The following is a 19,897-nucleotide window of genomic DNA, read 5'->3' as shown; positions in this document are numbered from 1 at the left end:
ACAGGACCTTTCAATACATCTGCCAGGGCACCTACTTCAGATCCACTGCCTCCTGCTGCCCCTACCACTTACGACTAGCTCTCACCAGGCTGGACCTCGCTCTCTCTGCCTCTCCACGTCTAATCACAAGCACTTTATTCACGCGATCCACTGAGCTCTGGAGCCCGCTGAAGCAACAAACCAAACACCGTGTTATTTCATTTAAAAGAAATGCTCTGTTTGCTTCTTCTTTTTGACGCTGCCGTAATCAGTAAAAAAAATTTTTTTAAAAAAAACAGCACTAATTATCTGTTTAAACATTTAAAGAAATACCAGTTCAAGCTTTACTGGTATGCAACCGCTTTCAGTTTGGGGAGTAATTACTGTCCTCTCAAAGTAGTAAATCTTGTAATGTCGCAGAAGCTATTAGGAAGAAGGCTGTGGTGGATGGTTGGGTCGACGAAGCGTGTGGCTGTGATATGAGGTGAGGTTATTGTTAGGTTGTTAGGGAAAGGTTAGGGCTAAGCCTCATTTATATTTCTGCATTAAGGGGTTACGCCACACCTATCTCTACATGATTTCACCAAAAATAGAATAATTATGGCTTTGTCATTTCAAATACTGCTATGAGGTTAATCTGTAAAATCCAAGAAGACTTCTTGTCTAACGTTTTTAAAAGTCTTGCCATGTGCAATATATATGTGAAACCACGATGTATTTAAGTCGAGGGAAGATTGTGGTTATGCCAAATAAAATGTGGTTACAGTTTGGTTAAGGTTAGCTAACTAGAACACAAGAAAGGTTGTGGTTATGGGTTCATAAAAACACAATTGTTAATTGCTGTTGGGCGACGGGGTGCAAACTCCATTCTCCTGCATGAATGCACCACACACCCATCCACCACTCCACCACTCCGAATATAAACTGTGAGGTGTAAAATCAATACAAAGTTCTGCACCATTGCTTTCTTTTAACATTCACATCACTGGTTTTCTAACCTTAGTTTTAGTAGCCTTAACCTAGACACAGAGGTGGCAGATCAGAAAACACTACGGGTCGTTTTTGGAACAACAAAATCAACCAATTTTTGTTGTTTAGATTTAAGGACTTGTTTATTACAAAAATCTAATTTCATACTGTATTATTTCACATATACTGTATTAATATTATTTTCCTTTCCTACTCTTCCCCTTCATCTTCTTCGTGCCCCCACGGCCATATTTTAACCCTCCCATTGACATCGCCTGAATTGCTGAGGCTAGCAATTCAGGCGAGGACAAGAGTTTGGAGAGGACAAGAGTTGAAAAGGTAAGGTGAAAGCAGCTTCACATCCTTGGCTAGCTGCAGGGGAAAGAAAAAGGAAAAAGGAAAAGAGGAGTAGGGGGAGGAACGTGGGGAGACTACATATATTTGACAAGAGTTGCAAGAGAGAGGAAAGGAAACGTCCAGGCCCTCGGGCTCTGGGACACCCTGCCAACCTGCTTAGGCTGGCAAAAGCAGCGTCGTAATTTAGAGCACTTCTTACAGGATTTCTTTATGTTCAACAGCAGGACCAGAATCTGCTGCATGTTGAGCGTATAAATCTGTGGTCGAATGTTTATTAATTCCTTATTGGAGCTACAGGGAGGGAAACATCGATCCAACTTTTTCAGTCTTAATATGAAAGTGATATCTGGGCTTTGGGTGTCTGCCAATACGGAGTACTGATTCTGTACCAGCGTTTGATTAAAAAGCTTTATGCCTCACTGTGTGGAAGTGCCTTTGATCATTCTTTTGTGTATTGTAAGATCAGAACCTGACTTAAACATTGCTAAACATGCTATAATAAAAATCGTACAACAGCAATTATGTAGAAAATCTGCAAAATTTACAAATAAATTACAAATCAAGAGTAAATCGTTTTAATGCAGCAACGAATTGGTCAAACAAAAATACCAGTATACAATGTATATAGTATATACTGTATTTAATTAAATAGATTGGCCCACGATACCCAATCCAGCCATTTGAGTCAGTATTGGCCAGATATCCAATCTCAGAATATCCATGTTTCTATGCAGGCCGGCTGAGGTTGCTGTAGCATCACATATTCAAATTCAATGTCATGAATTATTTGTCTTTATTTCCTACAGTAGATCAAATTAATTCCACCTATATGTTATCAATGCATATGATAGTGAACTCGTCAGATGTAACACATTTGTGTTGGATTTCAGAGGATAGGTAGGAGTTGAGGAAAGGAGGAAGCGGAAACGAAAAGAAAGGAAGGAACAGCAGAGGAGGGAAGTGAAGAAGAGGAAACAAGAGAGGTGGGGATGAAGGAAAGAGAGAACAGAGAGAGGAGAGCACGCACACGTTCAGCTGTATTACTGTGGAGGCAGAAACAGAGGCATGAAGTGGAGCGGTGGAGGGAGAGGGGGAGGCTAATGACAGCGAGGGAGACAGACTGGGAGCTTGTAACGCCATCGCCACGCTCTGCTGGCCAAACAGGAGCTGATAGGGCAAATGTGTTTCTGCTCAGGTGTGCTGAATTATTAAATAGACAGCGCGAGGAGAGGCCAGCGAACATCAGCCTCCCAGACCGGCTGTGGATGAACCAGTCACTCAGCGGTCAACCCTCTGTGTGTGTGTGTGTGTGTGTGTGTGTGTGTGTGTGTGTGTGTGTGTGTGTGTGTGTGTGTGTGTGTGTGTGTGTGTGTGTGTGTGTGTGTGTGTGTGTGTGTGTGTGCGAGCATGTGTGTGTAAAAGCATTATCCATCAGACGACACTGGCTGCTGCAGCTGAACGTGCTCGGCGGTGCTGAAGGCTCACCACCATGAAATAGCGTTTACATGTGTTACTAGAATATTCTAGGTTAAAAGACTCCACAAAGCCTCATGTGTTCCCCACCGGTGGTGAAACCTCTATTTAGCCGCACTATCACATTCCAGGCTAAAAGTCTCCTTATCCACTAATGCACATGTGCTCCTGAACAGTAGGTTAGCACTGAAAATCAGGTCAGCGGTAACCTGGCTTAGTTTAGGGGGACATTTGAGGCGAAAATGGATTCTACACTGTAAAAACTAGACCACAAATAAGCATAAATAATGTTGAATCTAGAAGAATTTGAAAGTATCAAAGAAGACATCTGCCATTATGGTGAGCAAAATAAGACTTTGAAGTTTTCTTGGAAATCAAGCCACTATAAAATATCTTAAAAGTAACTTCAGAAATTCAGGATAAAAGTTCCAAAAGACGATTTATTTGCTCTTTAATTCAGCTCAATAAAGTTTGATAGTTAAATGCAAATGGTGTAGACACAAATTTTTGAAAAGACATTTAAGAGCCTGAAATAAGACAACCTTGAATAGTCCTTTGTTAATTAATTAGTCCATGGACAGAAAAGTAACTAGCACGTATTTTGATAATAATAATAATAACTAATAAAGACAATACGTTACTTTTTGAGCAGAAATGCCAGTAATGTCCAGCTTCTCAGTAACTGTAAATTGAATATCTTTAGATCAGTTAATAAAAAAAATAGACAATAATTACAATAATAACTGCAGCCCTATACTATAGAACAAAAACCCACGATTAGCTCATTAGCCTGCTGTCTTAACTAAATGGCCAAAAGGTGAGGTGTGAAATGTCAGTTGAGCGCCGCTGTGAACTCACGTGCACGCTGCTGTAATGTGTAACATGAACTGACACTAAATCAAGATACATCCTCCAGAGGGGTGACTATGTGAATACTGATACGATCCATCGGTCTAATGAGGGAGGGAGGGAGGAGAGAGAGAGAGAGAGAGAGAGAGAGAGAGAGAGAGAGAGAGAGAGAGAGAGAGAGAGCAAAGATAAGAGCAGGGGTCATAAAACACCTAAAAGGGAGACAACAGTTATGTGAAGGAACATTACGTTGTTAAAAAAAAAAAAAAAAAAAAGAAAAAGGGACAGAAAGCTTATGTAATCATTTTCCTGTAATTCTTGGCATGAGCACTCGTCTAGAAAATTACTTGAATAAAAGTAGATCTAAAGAGGTTCATGATTTGTATTGTGATAAAATGTGGTTGAAAAACAAGACTTTATAGAGCAAATACTAAAGGCCAAGTAAGAAGTCATTTCTTATACAGATTTAAAGTTCAGCACCGATGTAACGGCGATAACTAAATCTGCCTTTTTATCATCTAAAACAAGTTGCTTTTAGATGATAAAAGAGATTAAAGGTCTCACGTCCAGATAAGATTTAGAGAGGCTCATTTCCATCTCCAGCCAGATGCACAACTGAAAAAAAGGTTTCTTGTCTTGTCTTCCCCATATAAAACAGTAGACAGCAACATATTCTGGATAACGATGCCATGTTTCTACTTTCTATAAGAGAACTGAACGTATTCCTCCTGTTTATAAATCTTCCTCACCAGCTTCACTTTAGTTACGGACCTTAATCTAAAGTGCTGCTCTTTTTACAAACCTCTACAAATCAGGAGCAAAATACATATCTGATCATTTAGAATACAAGCAGGACCCTTCAATCTTAAGGAAGCAAACAGGTCATTTCATAACTGTACCGCAACTGTGAAACTTAAATGTAACAGCACTGAAACTGTATATTGTATATTATTTTTTTGCCGATTTGTGTTTTATTTGATTTCATCTTATTCTAAATGATTTCATTTTCCACTTCGCCGTGTTCCTTAACCTGCATTTATTGATTTGGCCACATGGGTAGGGCAGCACTACAAGTTGTAACGCTGACAGAAACTGATGCTGACATATTGTTTACTTGTAAAGCCGATATACTGTGTTTGCCTATTTGCTCATCCAGCAGGTTCAGAGCAACATTAGCATTCATTTGGAGTCAAGTATTTGGCCACCTGTTGAGTATAAGTCCACATTTGACTCTTTTGGTCTCCATATCTGGTTCTGTAGCTGCTAAATGATCCAATATGTTCACAAGCTAGTTGCTCATTTTGTCTGTCTGTGGCTTTGGTGCTTTGCAGAAATAGCATAGAGGGTTTTTAAGAGTGCAGTAACACTGACCCAAAACAGTAAAGTTAACCAGAAACCAAATCAATGAGCTTAAAGAAGCTAAAAATGCTCCAAAGACCTGAGGGACTCTAATCCTCTGGATCAAATGACAGAAAAACCCAAGCTGTTAATACACTATTGATTCTAGCTCCTTTAAATGTGGTTTTAATGCATTTCTTTGCATTACATAACACACTTGAATTGCCCCTGTGTTTGAAGGATGCAAATCAAATAAACCTTCCTTGTTATGTGAGATTGTTATGTGAGATTTCAAAAAGGAAGAGAAAATTGCCAGCAGATCAGCTGCGTCTGGTTTCCATTTTAACCTGTGCGACTTCCAGACTGCTCCGTCGCATCACACGCCAAACGAATCTCCAATCTTGCCTTTTCACACTGCGACAAAGAAAGGCCGCCGCCTCGATCTCCCTCCCTCACAACTCACCCACTCACTAACTCGAGGGACCGATGATAAAGGAGATGGAGAGCAAGGACGAGAGGGACGGAGTGGAGGGAGAAATGGAGAGGGAAGGCGAGAGAGGGAGAGAGAGAAGAGAGAAGAGAGAGGGGTCGCTGTGTGAGCGATAAAACGCCACAGGCTGCCTTAATGAAAAGCCTCTCATGGCGATGGAGAGATTGCCTGTGGAATAAGCTGCTGATTGGAGAAGCAGCAGCTTGGTGTAGCGTGCAGACTAATTAAGGTATTGAAGGGGTTGGGGTGACAGCGGGAAGATTAGACCTGCTCCCAGGGTTAGCCGAGCTGAGGGGAGCCGGACAAATACACCTCACATCTGGCATAATGGGGGAATAAACCGGCAAACAGTGAAAACATTTTAAACCGATGCAACCCCCATGTGGACGCACATGTTTTCTAAAGCTGCTGCCTTATATATTTGTACGATCAAGACGGATGGTAGCTTTAAAACCTGTTTCAAAGGTTAGGTCACCCAAATTACATCTTACTATAAACAGTTTCCCTATCTCACTGTTTTCATGAGGACTATTTATTCTATAGAAAGTAGTTCTAGTGGAAACGGTTCACAGTGAGGTCTGTGGATTATCTTGATGAAGTGAGAAAAATGTGTTTCTAGAAAAAGAGGTTGATTTTCAAATGTAATTACCAGCCCAGCATGTGTCTTCATGGCAAAATGTGTTCCCAGAGACGCCTACTATAGCTGTAACTACCGCGGAAGTGCTTTTGAGTACTTTGCCAGATGTTCACATGTCTGTCTGAGGACAGATTTTGTCAACGCAGTAGCGTGACAACCAATGCAAGATGCATTCATGAAACTTTACAGGTGTGTTGTCGAGATCAACATGAAGGCTGAGTTTGAAGATGGGTGTGGTCCTAACAAGGGTACCAAAAGTAGGGGGATGGAAGTGATGACATGTGACACCGAAACTGTCACACTCTGGAGCCCTGAATAACATTTTTGGGAAATCAATCCAGTTATTGTGGAGACATTTCACTAAAACCACTTTACAAAAAGTAGGAACTAAAGGACTTTGGACTAAAGCGGTTTACTAGAGCGGCTAGTGTGACTTAAAATTCAGTACTCAGGTCATGTGATAACAACCGAACAATCTCACTGCAAATGAGCAAACCATCCACTGATGAGATGCGGCTGAAATCTCTGGAAAAATTGGACCTTGGAATATAAATTTGATGTCAAAAAACTATTCTTCATTTTAATGCATTTTAGCAGTCTGTCTGTTTATGATGTTTTTATCACTATACTTATACTGTAACAGAAAGACACAGCTGCAAAAATCAAAACTGTTATGAGGTCGATTGTACCTATAAACCTCATCTCTGTCGTCTGTTTGAAATACGTTTCCGCTCTACTGAAAAATGGTACACATCTGAATTCACAGTATATCAGATAGGTACAATGGCATGCAAGGTCATCATCAGTAATTTGCGTCAGGCTGAAAAAAAAACACTCACTCACAAGGAAAAGAATGGAAAACTGACTGAGACGTGAGGAGGACGGCAAATATATCAGGGAGGAAAAAAAAATATCAGGCTGATTGGGCACCTAGGAAGACAGACTGTGTCGAAGGTCATATAAAAGCTGTCAACCTGTCACTGCTGTGGCCACTCAATGCCTACACTTCATGTGTTTTACCTGACATGGAGTTACAGTTTCATGAAAAATATGTTAAGATGTGAATCAGTCCATTTTTTCCCACCAGCCTGTCGTGTGACTTTGGGACAACGTATTTCATTATTTGCATTATCGTCATCATTATCAGCATCTCTTCTCATCTCAGCTTTGCTGCTTAAAAAACACCATTTCCCACGGGATTAATAATGTAGCTGCCTGTCTGTCATTCAAGTGCCGAGAAGTAAACTCCTTCCTGCTGCCATCTCAACACCCAACAGCAGAAAATACCAGGGGATGATGTGGAAGGAACTCATTAGTGAGTGGCATTTAAGATGCAATCCAGTAACACGAACAGGGGATTTATAAAATCAACAGAGAATGATTGACGGGTTGTAAACTGGTGGAGTTTTTCCTTTCTCTCCAGTGAGTGAGCTAGCCAAACAACCATAAACTCTGCTATTTGGGATTAATGATGAAACGGAAATTACAAATCTATATTTGGCAACACTTAATGGCCATCTCCTGGCAACAGGCTCAACAACCCCTCAGGTGAACAAGTTCTCCGGGGTGCGCTGTAAACAATATAAGTGAAAAATGTACATCCACAGCAAAGAGATGTACAGTTCCTTGCAAAAGTATTCACACACCTTGGTGTTTTCCCTATTATGTTGCATTACAACCTGGAATTAAAATGGATTTATATGATTTAATGTGGTGGACTGACACAAAATAGTCAAAATTGGTGAAGTAAAATGAAAAACTTCACTACGAAGCCCCTAAATAAGATCTGGTGCTACAACTTATCTTCAGAAGTCATATAATTATTTAAATAAAGTCCTCCTGTGTGCAAATCTAAGTGTCACAAGATCTAACTGAGCACCATTAAATCCATTATTACAAAATGGGAAGAGTATGGCACCACAACAAACCTGCCAAGAGAGGACCAAATACTAACGGACCAGGCAAGAAGGACATTAATCAGAAACCAAAGAAAACCCTGAAGGAGCTGGAGAGGTCCACAGTGGAGATTGGAGTATCTGTCTATAGGACCACTTTAAGCCATGGGCTTTATGGAGGAGTGGCCAGAAAAAATACACTGCTTAAAGGTGTAAAAATATAAGAAAACTGTTTCTCCCCCATGCGTGTTTTTACATAAATGACAAACACCTCAACAGTTACCAGCATTACGATTCACATTTCCTGATAGACACTACAGCTTTTCTTATTTAACGCGTTGACCTCAGAAAACCCATTAGTGCTTTTATTTTAACTGCAGCCCACTTTAAGCTAATCTCTTGCAGTTATTATTGATTTTCAGTAGAAATACAGAGATGTATTAAAAAGGAGCAGGCCATTTATACCTGACTTTTATCCAGATTTTACATCCTCATGCATCACGAATTTGTCTATGTTGCTTGCTGCTATAGAAGACAAAGGTCAGCATAGTTTACAGTAAATGTTGTCCTCCTCTGCTCAGCATAGCTCACAATATGATTTACATGACGGAGAGAGAAGCTTAAATGGGAAAAAATGCAATTATGCTGCTGATAATGTATATTCATGAAAAAAAAACATTAAAAAAGTGAGTGGTTTTGACATTATTTTTTATTACTTTCTGTATTTGAAAGTTAAAACATAAATCTCTTAACTTTTTTAAAATAAAACAAAGCCCCCCCCCCCCTTTTTTTCAAAACAGATTGTTCAAGTATCCAATCATTATTCCTGTGAATTCCTAATATTAGTAGTTAAACACAATTACCAATAAAACCCATTACTACATCCAAATTCAATATACTATATAACAATAACAGCTCTATTTAGTAGATATTGTGTCTAGACTATCACATTTTATGAGTTGCAAATTTCCCCGCTGCGGGACTAATAAAGGATTATCTTTAGGTCTTTATTCCTGTGTGTATTGGTGTTTTGTATGTGTCATTTAAGCAACTGGATGCCCAAATTTCCCTCGGGAAGAATGAAGATATCTATCAAACTGTTATCTCCACAACATAGGATTAGGGCTGCAGCGATTATCTGGAGTAATCGATGACACTAAAGCTGAAAGTGTCTCAAAATCTATATTTAAAATCCACGCTCGTTTTGGTTTTCAATAAAGTATGTTTTTTTGTCCTTGGAGCTGCTAAATAAATCCATAAAGCTGAAAAGTTGTTGGTCTGCTGCCTTGGAAATTCCCCTGAATACGTATCTAAAGGGAAACTTCCTTCAAGCTGCAGCGAACATAGATCGACTCTGATCACCTCCTCAGAACACACCAGCAAAATCCAATCATTACATTCAGGGCCAATCAAATGATTGGATGGGCTGAACACAGTCTTCTGATAGACACAGGTACCAGATTATATATATATTTTTTTTGCCAGAGCATTTGATTCATTGATTGCTGTCAGACTGTAATGAATATATCAAAAAGAAATTGAAGATTATTTCCAAATCTGCCTTTAACCTGTTAACTAGTTGACAGATTAATCAATAGAAAATAGTTAGATGTCGTCATCGTTAGTGGCAGCCTTATGTAGGACTCAAGCATACATGTATGTGCTGTCGCATTAACTGTATTGTATGTATTTGTTGGATATTTTCAAATACCTTGATGGGTTTCTTGCGCGATGACTCGGCCTCGTTGTTCTCGGCCTCCTCGTGCTCCTTGCTACCTTGGGGCAGGTTGGAGTAGTTGGCCAGGCTGCTGAGGAGAGACGACACCATGGGGCTGGTGTCCATCTCCTCCTGCAGGGATGCACACACACAAAGACGAGGGCTGGAGTCAGTGCTTTCATCAGGGGTTTTGAAGGAAATGCAATGCATTTAACCCCTCTCCACAACCCAGGTTAACCAGGTACTGTAACATGTATTCATTCTTACCTTAATTAATTCTAAGTGTTCTTAAGTGTTACTAATTCAGGTACAGTGCTACACCGCTTTAAAAATTCAAACCCATCTGGGAAAAAAAAACTGCTTACACAATAAATTGTTTACCTTTTGATTTCATTTACTTTTTTCATGTTTAATCTAGAAATCCCACTGAGAGCACACAAAGTAAATACATTTGTGCAGAGCTGTGCCAAATTGCCCCGCCGTAGTCCCGTGGCAGTGTGATATTTGCTTGCATTAACCTGAGACTCCAACATGCCCTTCACACAGTAATTACCCTCATTAATAGATGTCACTGCCCCTTATTCAATCACTGAATTTTGAGACTGAGAGTGTAATCTGCTTCTTATGATCATGCCTGATTGTGTGCGTTAACAAATCAGTGTGTGTGTGTGTGTGTGTGTGTGTGTGTGTAGAACAGTGGACTGTACCTCAAACAAGGCCATGTTCTTGCCGTCATACTGCTGGCTCTTCTCTGCAGCAGCATCACTGCTGTTGATGAAGGGGCTGCTCTCCTTGGGATTACTGTCACCTGGAAAGAAACAGAAACACACCACTTTTAGACCGGACTGAAATAAAGCAGACCAGCAGAGCGTCTAAGGCACAAACCAGACATGAGCTTCTTTGTGTCAAAATAACACGTTTAACTTATTGTCCAAGCAAAGAAATAGACACAGACAGAAAGCGGAAACTAGGATAGGATGTCTGCCAGGAGAGGAGGGGATGCTTTTTGTCTCCATAAAGCGCCCACAGTCAGAAAAGCAGAGGAACAGAACCATAACTAATGGGGTGTGCATTCACAATATGTACAGCGCTATATATTCCATATGGCCAGAGGAAGAACACAAACTGGAAGACCTCAATCAGTTTTTTCACCACACTGACAAACAAGGAGTTTGAACACTAACGCAGCCAAATGATAAGAAATGTTCGGCAGCTTTTTTACCCTCAGAACACAGAACAGTGGAAGCAGCGAGATGTTATTTACGTGACAGCTGGCTGCAGGCTTCACGACTCCATCCAGAAACATCTGTCCACAAGTTCACAGTAAAAGGCACGAGGCAAATCACCAAAACAAACAAGATGGGAAGGGCAGCGTCGGACCCTCGGGAGAGATCGTGACAAGCTCATTGATTTCCAATTCCAGTTTGGTAATTGACCACAAATGTTTCACAAGGTGACTGCTCCACTATCACTATGTGCAACAAAATTAGTAAAAGAGAATTGTTTTTATTTTTCCTTCTCCAGACTTTGTTTTTTCTTTTGGAGCAGAATGAGAGACTGAGTCGACCTTGTTCGATGTTAACATGCTGATCATGCAAACGCAACAATTTTTTATAATAGCCGCCCTCCAGAAAATAAACTTGTTTATTGTGAAGTAGCCACAGGAATTCACAAGTAGTCCTAGCTTTATTAGTTAAGGTTAAAAGAAACTGGACGTTTTGGACATTTTAAACCGGTATTGCTTTAGCTTAGAACTGGCTAATGAGTTAGGACTTCAGCTGTTTATTGATATAAACATAATTTAAGTAAGAAAGCTGTGCAGCAATAGAATTACAACAGCGTAATTGTGGTTCCACGTTAGACAACTGTTGGAAAACATCTCAAGGTTACATTGAATCAATACAGAACGGTTTTTTTCTGTTTGCCATATATTGAAGGGTAGGAGGTTCTGAAACAAATATGAAGGAAATATACAACATATTGAACCACTGCCAATAATAGGCTTTCACACGTTATGCCAGAGATTATCATTATTTCCTTGTGACCTACTACACCATTAAATCTGATATTTAAAGCTAGCGTACATTGTTTGTTTTATTGATGAGACGAGATGAAAAGACTACGATAACCTGCCAACTCTGCCTAAATGCATTTATTCACTAATTATTTAACATGTGTAAATGTATATGTCTTTCGAAATGGCTGGTTTTCCTGTTCAAGATAAGATAAGATGATGAGGAAATGGAGGTAAAAATGGTCAGGAAAGTTCATTAACGTACAAATTTGCTGATCTTATAATTTATAGATAAGGCCTATTGTGAATTGGGGCGAGATGTTTTGTCTTCTTGACATTGATGCAACAATGCAGCATGACTGAGAAGGAGAAAAGTGGTTCAACATCTGCAGACATCTGTGCTGATTGTGGACTGACCGTGTTTGGTGCCACCACAGACTAATGTAGATCCTGAATGTCAGTTATTTTACACCTCACTGTTTTGTGACTTAAGCTTTGATAAGTCTTTGTTCTTGAACTGCTTCTCGACCAGACGTTTGCTCGCCTTGTCTGGAAAAATAATTGAATTCAGAATCACTTTGTTCACCAAGTACAACGAAGGTCTTGGTGGCTGCACAGAGTAAGCTGTCTTACTTGCGCCTTCCCCCTTCGAGTGTCTCTTGAGGGAGACAGCAGATTGCTCTCCCTCTGGCTCTCCGTCCCGTCTTGGACCGAGCGCCACAAGACCCCGAGTTATTTATAGCCAGGATGCTGCAGCCATGTGCCGTGACGTCGGGGCACCGCTAACAGCCGGCTCGCTGTTCTACAGAGACGAGGCAATAGGGCCACTCAGACGGGGACGCTGAAAAAAGGTGGCCGCGCACACAGAGAGAGATACAAGAGGCACGAAAAGAGCACAAAGACAGAAGCTGGCAGAGGAGAGGTTGATACAAAGAGATGGAGAGCAAGAGAATGAGGGTGCGCATGAGAAGATGGAAAGAGACACAGATAGATGGGGCGAGAGCGAATAGTGACAAGGAGAGAGATACTGGCTTCAGACAGACAAAGACGAGGCGGCCAGACCTGAAATGGGAACCCGCAGAGGGAAGAGCGAGGGAAGAGAGAGAGAGAGAGAGAGAGAGAGAGAGAGAGAGAGAGAGAGAGAGAGAGAGACACACTTGAGTCTCCGGCTGCAAAAATGTAAAAAGCTTCTGCAGCACTTAAGGTTGAGCTCACTTTGACCTGCAGGTTAAAACGTACACAGGCGGTTAAAAGGGATTTCTCCTGCAGAGGGTTTTCAGAACACATGTATTATTTAGTCGTTTGTTTGAAATATATTTTTACCTCGTCAGAGCATGTGAGGGTCATATGCCTCTACGATACAAGAGTGCTACATGCATCAGTGGAATTTAGGATCAGGGTTGTTGTGCATGGTGGAGGAGATAATCATGCACGAGCACTGAGGGAGATGTGCAGTATGCGATGATGTAGGCTTCTAAATACACACAACACTGAAACCCCTCGCTAGATGCTGCTCTGTTACTATATTTATCCCCTCGTCCTACTTCAAAGCACAACATCACATTTACATAAACTCAATGTAGTGCAGTACGTCGGTAACTTGAAATATGGATCGACAGATGATAACGGATTCAGAAGAACATACTGAATCCGTAGATCACACGCCTGGCTCTTCCAATGGACAGATATGCTGATTTTTCTCGTTTTAATCATTGCAAATGATATATTTTTGGACATCTGGTCGGAGAAAACAAAGCAATTTTCAAGGTGTGACCTCGTAGACAGTTTATAGACTTAATGATCAATTGATGAATTTATCGATTAATCCACAGATGAATCCATAATGTTGGAAGTTGTTTGTGCAGCCTGACACGTATGCAGTCGACATTAGTTCAAATGAACAATCGTGACACTGGATCACATGATAAACGAGCTTTGAAAGTTTCTTATATCCGATCTGATCTGGAGAAGACCGGTTTCTGTTACTACCCACTGTACGACTGGAATAAACTACAAAACACTAGAGAGGAAAGATTCACTAATTGCTCTTAGGGGAATTAAAATCCCACTGACTGATATTTTTTATATTTGTGATCGTTTAAAAAAGTGAGGTTTTGTATGGTGATTGTTTAATGTGAGCGACTTGTCTTGTGTCTTGTCTTCTTATATCTCAATAACAAAAAAGATCTCAATGAGACTCTCGGAACAAATACAGTTGAACTAACTAACTTTCTAACTAACAATGGAACAAATACAGATACCTTTGCATAAATTAATTTCAAATGGTTATATAGTAAATTTTGGGTGGTGGTGAGAGCTGCGACCGCAAAATATGTTGGCATGAATCAGCAGACTAACAGTAAAATATGACGGATGGATCTGATCGGACGTTACAAGTCAGCTGTTGGATGTGGTGAAGCATTGATGAAACAACTGACACGCACAAGTTCTTTTCCTGAACTTCAACTATGCTCCGCTGTTTAACATATTAGTCAGATTTGTAAAACAACACTTGGAGTTAATGGTGTTTCAAGGATCACACAGACACTGTTGTATGTCTGAAGGGCTAATGCCCAGAGACAACTTCTCTATCCCATCACTTATCTCTCCACGGCCCATTTCCCTCCCACCGTCTAATAATTAAAAACCCCATCATCAAAGGAATGATAGATACCCCCCGTTTTGGAAAAATGACAGTGCCAAAAAAAAGAGTTCTGCTCTGACCGCATCGCCCAAGCAGCTTATCCTCCTTCAATCTGATGGGATCCGTCCAACAATGGCTCTCGCTATCAAAGCCTCTCCCTATCTATGGTCAAAATCCACAGCTTTACTGCTCACTGAGCATGCGATCGTCTTCCAAATCCTCGGCAAAAACAAAAACACTGAATCTACACTCTTCTCTCCTTCTCTTGTCCCAGACTTTTTACAGTTTATAGTGTGCACACTGGATTTCATGCTCAAAATGAATTGCAAAGATGCCTTGAGCAGGAGGCAAAATGCATGTCGATCGTTACTTTTAATGTCATCACTGTGATGTTCAGCGCGGTTGTACGAGCTACAGTAATGACTTTTTTGACAGGTTTTGCAGAAAATATGAACCAGCGTTGACAGTGGAGCTGATACAGCTATTCTATTTAATTCATTTTAACGCTTTTGATAATCGATTTATATTTTTCAAGTTAAAGAGTCAAATGTTTTGTGGTTCCAGCTTCTTGAATTTAAGGATTTGCTGCTTTTCTCTGTTTTTCAGTTTAGGTGTGACCTTTGGCTCATGGAAATATTGATGTCAACAGGGTATCCTTCACCATTATTAAATTTAAAGGACTTAATGTTTAATTGATTACTCGCCAAATAGCCAATATTAGTGCTGCAAGCAACAATTATTTTCATTATGGATTAACCTATTGAATTTCTTCTTGATCAATCAATGTCAGAAAACAGTGGAAGGTGCCATTTTGAAATAGCTAGTTCTATCCTGCGAACAACAGTCCAAAGTCACAAACACAAAAATAATGTTTTCGTTACCAAAATAGTTGCCGATGAATTTTCTCTCAATGAATTGTTTCAGCTCTAAATCAGAGGTCACAATAGCTCCTTGTTTAGTGCAACTTTGAATTCCCTAAGTTATGTGACTACTCTTCTATCTTCAGTGTGACTTCAGAGGGAGGATTGGAAAACAAAATTGAATATATAAATGTGATAAATATGTTAGAAAAATAATGCTGCTATTGTTTCTGGTATGATCAATAGCCTCCTAGTCATGTGTATTTGCAGTATTTAATGAATTTTGTCACCATGCATAATATGACATTATTTATATATTTGGTCATTTCGTGTTAAAACATTTGCAAACTTCATATTTCATATATGGGTAAAATACTGAAGTATGATCCTACATTGTGTTTGATGTGCTATACCACAAGTTTATCTCTCCCATGTTCTGTAGTCCAAATAAATGATCTGCCTTCTATTATCTGTGAGTTTTCTACAACCAGGAATCCGGACAATTCCAGTGTCTGAAAGTAAATATAACTTTTACAAATGAGTGGAGGCCTGGTTTGCTGCTCTCACTTGGCCAATTCACAGTTTTCTAGCAGATCTTTGAACAGAGCCACAGAGGATTAGCTGGTGAGAACTATATGACTTTGTTTTATTGATCGTCCTTGTGCGACGGTTGGGTGGCGACAGTCACAGTTATTGCTCTCTCTCTCTCTCTCTCTACACTTAGAGTCTGTTGTGCTCTGTGTCATGCTGCCATACTGCTCTTTACCCTCAGTGGACCGACTTCAAGGGGAAAAAGCCAAAGCTCTGGAAGTTGACTCTTGAGGAGGCGGCTCAACAGAGGCTCAGGAACCACTTGTTGTTTTGCCGTGTTTATATATGTGATGGTGCATATGCTCGGCCGAGACCTTGCTGATGGTGTTGTAAAGCAGCAGGAAAACAAATGTGGCCAATTAATCTTAGTCTGGGCAGAGATGGCTGGATGTCAGCCATTTCATGTAAAAATAGGGACACATGAAATATGATTAATTGGAAAAAAAAACTAGTCTTTTTATACACATCCAAAAATGTATTCACAGCTACTTCATGTATGAAAGTAAATATAGATGATCCTTTTGGCTGTTAGTCAGACTCAGAGTGGAGTAAACAGTGAGTACATTTAATTTGTATCCAGAGAGAAATGCTTTATCCGGTGGACGAGTGAGGAATTTAAATGGAATTGGTGGGTTGGAAACAAACAATTAAGAAAAGACAGAGTTGGATTTTCTGGCTGCGTTCCCCGCCATTGTTCCTTGGTGCATCGCCAAATCCGCAGCAGGTCATGAGTTCACTCTCTGATTCTCTCGTCTCCTCCGAACCAAACGTCGCCACAGTAACACATTAATTCATGTCTGGAAATCAATAGCAGAGGTCTCTCTCCCTCTCTCTCTCCCTCTGCAGACATAGCATGGGGCTGTTGGGTGGAGTCAGGTGAAGGATTAAGGTCACTTTAATCTAAATTCCAGTCAAATCAGGCTTGACGGTGATTTAACATGTACCCAAACATATCCTTGTGCAATTCTGGAATAAAAAATGTGTTTGCCTAAAATTGACCTACATGTAGCAGCTTTCAGCTACAAGACAGATTAATATTCTAATATAGATGTAGGGCTGGGCGATAATGCTTAAAATCGAATAACAAGATCAACCAAATAAAAACTGATAAATTAACTTTCTGTTCCCCTCATTTTATTTGTGACTATATTGTCTCACTGCTCTTTCATATTTAATATGCATTCAGTCTTCATGCTACATTTTGTACGTAGTAGATGTTCACAATGTATGTATCCAGGTTTTAAAGTAACTACGCATCTGTTCATGTATTTCTGCTGCTGTGGTTTAACTAATTTTATCTTATCTTATATAAATGATCCGAAGTCTGCAGCTTTAAGTTAAGTATTTAATTATTGAGAATTGGGTTAAACATGCTCATCAGATATTCCAGAAGCCAAATATGACTGCTTTAAATCTTTTGTTTTGTCAGACCAAGAGTCAGATTCTCAAAAATATTAAATTTACAATGATACAAAGAAAATGGGGAAGACAGAAGTGATGTTTGTGCATTTTTTGCTTGCTAAGTGACAGAAACAAATAGTTGATAATCAAAAGAGTTGCTGATGAAATATATTAGTTTTTAAATACAATTTTTCTGATTTCTCTTTGGACTTACAAATTGATGACAAGATGTGATCATAACATCACAGATCAATAAAGGTCAAAGATGATAAATGATAATATTAAATTATTGCCCAGCCATAGACCTATAAAGTGGTTTAACCTTTCCAATTGATTGAAACCAAATATACATCATTGAATTTAGAAAAATCGTTTAAAGTCATGACAAACAAATATTTGCAAATACCACTTTTGCCAGCTTTATGTTCCAAGCATTGATAATGTTATCCATCAGCTGTAGACATCTATTAATAACGAGGTACGGAGGCTAGAACAAGTGAGAAAGTACCTTCTTTTAAAAATACTGCATTTAAGAGGGAATTACACGCTTCCAAAAGCACAAACATTATGTGGAGAGGAAAATATAGAAACAGCATATGGTTACATGCCCACATCTGCCCCCACACACTGTCATAAATAGATATTCTCTCTCTGCTCCTTCCTATCATGGCTCCAGCACCACATCAGAGACACAACAGCCTTGTATAACGGGATCTCACGCTCCGTGTTTTCTCTCTCGTTCTCCCACTCTACCCAATCTGACTCTCTTTATTCTTCCTCTCTGCCTCTGCTGCTCTCATATGATGCGTTTCTTATGGTTATATTAATGTGGGGGACACGATAGTGTAGAGCCCTACGTAAAAAAAAAAGCCCTTTTTTTTTCTTCTTCTTCGTTGGTGCTGCAGGACAGAACCGGTGCCCTGATCAGTATTCAGGCTGGTGCACCAGCTCCATATGAATTTTAATGCAGCCTTGCTTCACAGTGTACGACTTTGACACAGTCCCTTCTCTTCAGCCCCTCGACATCTCCAGCAGAGATCCTCGCGCCTGATTGGCTCCTGAGCTGGCGGCAGCTGATTGGCTGAGAGAGAAGGGGAGGCAGGAGGACGCCCGCGTGCATGCACATGCGAGTGCACAGCAGCTCTTAGCGTGTTGACCGGGGCCTCCACACATGTCACGGTCTGATGATGAATGCGGAGGGTTCGGACCAATTTCCCCTCGCTGGCGCTGCCTCGCCTCTAGCTGTGCACGTCAGGATTAATTTTTGTTTAATGGCAGGCCCCTGCTACGCCTTCCCAGCAGCACCCCTCTCTATTTGACATCGGGCGTTGAAGGTAATTGTACACAGGAGGAGACTGACAGGCAAATAAAACCAAGCCATCCCTCCCCTCTTTATTTGTTTATCTGTGCGACAACCGGCCCGACCCGAGGAATATCGTGAAGATACGCAGACGTTGCTGGGTGGTGACAACTGCCATACTACGAAAAGATGCAGAGAAAAGGCAGATTGAGGATTTTATTCAGCGTATTTCATAAGGACCATTTCACTCATGAGGTCTTATCGTTCTCTGACAGAATTCAATTTATTCCTCTGCTTCTGTTTCCACATTATCACAGAATACAGTCCAATAATCTCAAGCGCTAATATTTGATAGATTCGAATCTTCTTCCATTTGACACGAAAACACAGATTACAAAACATATTAGTGGCCTTGTTAAAGTGTCTTGAATTTCTATAGATCAGATAAGAAGAAATAGAGAGCTGGCAGGCATAGAGACAGTCTCTGCCAGACTGTAAAAAATCATTTTAGATAATAGAACTGCCCTTAAAGATAAACTTTTATCTGTTACACCAAGGGTGTAGTTTCCAATTGTTAGAATCATACCTTTACTTTACAGTTTCAGTTTGTTTCTATCTCTAACTTATTTCCAAACATCTTTCTTTTGCTGTCCATCTGCCGAAATTTAGATGAAAGATGCTCTAAATGTTAATATACTCATCTGAATGGCCTTTAAATTACAATCATTTTTAGTTAAAGATAATTCTCCTTAAAAAATGCTAGATCTGATCATCACTTAAGGATAATACAGTACGTTTTCTTTGCTGTAAATGTGAACATTTAACATTCTTTATTAGGTTTAAAGGTTAATTGTTGACTTTGGAAACGCTAAAAAACTAATTTATCAAAGAAATTATAGATTCTTACTGGGTTTAGTCCATTAATAATGCAGCAATTCACAGAGGGCTACAATTAACATTTACTTTCATGATTGATTGATCTGCCAATTATTCTCTCAATTGATTGATGAGTTGTCACAGTGTTCCCGAGCCTGAAATGATAAATATCTTGTTTTATCTGACCAAAACCAAAAAAAACATTCAACTCATAATGAAATAAAACATAGAAAAGCAGCAAATCCTCACATTGGAAAAACTGGAACAGGAAAACGTTTGGTTTTTAAAATGATGAATTAATGCCCAAATAGTTTTGATTGTCTAATCGATTAAGCTCTACTTTACAGAACCTCTGAAGCCAAACTGAAGCTCTCGTGCTGCATTCAGGGAAAAACAACAAAAAGAACATGCATAAGCACTCTCCTCTCAGAAGCTCCCGTTCCTACTTTCAACGCTGGCACGTGAACGTTTAAACTGTTAAAACCGAAACCCTTCAAGTCTCTGCAG

At 39.9% G+C, this 19,897-nt stretch overlaps 1 protein-coding gene across 2 annotated transcripts in view; it reads right to left on the bottom strand.

Annotated features, from left to right (window-relative positions):
- slc12a5a (solute carrier family 12 member 5a) overlaps positions 1-19,897 on the bottom strand; it is a 145,690-nt gene that overhangs the window by 35,137 nt on the left and 90,656 nt on the right. For both annotated transcript variants that reach the window (XM_054616573.1, XM_054616572.1), the window contains exons 2-3: positions 10,412-10,512; positions 9,699-9,836 (exon numbers count right to left, since the gene is read on the bottom strand). In XM_054616573.1, coding sequence (XP_054472548.1) covers positions 9,699-9,836; positions 10,412-10,512 — 239 coding nt within the window. The remainder of the gene's footprint in view (positions 1-9,698; positions 9,837-10,411; positions 10,513-19,897) is intronic.

This window comes from Anoplopoma fimbria, chromosome 17 (genome assembly GCF_027596085.1).
Source record: "Anoplopoma fimbria isolate UVic2021 breed Golden Eagle Sablefish chromosome 17, Afim_UVic_2022, whole genome shotgun sequence".
Lineage (NCBI taxonomy): Eukaryota > Metazoa > Chordata > Actinopteri > Perciformes > Anoplopomatidae > Anoplopoma > Anoplopoma fimbria.
Note: the sequence above shows the minus strand (reverse complement) of the source record. Positions and strands in the feature narration are given on the sequence as shown.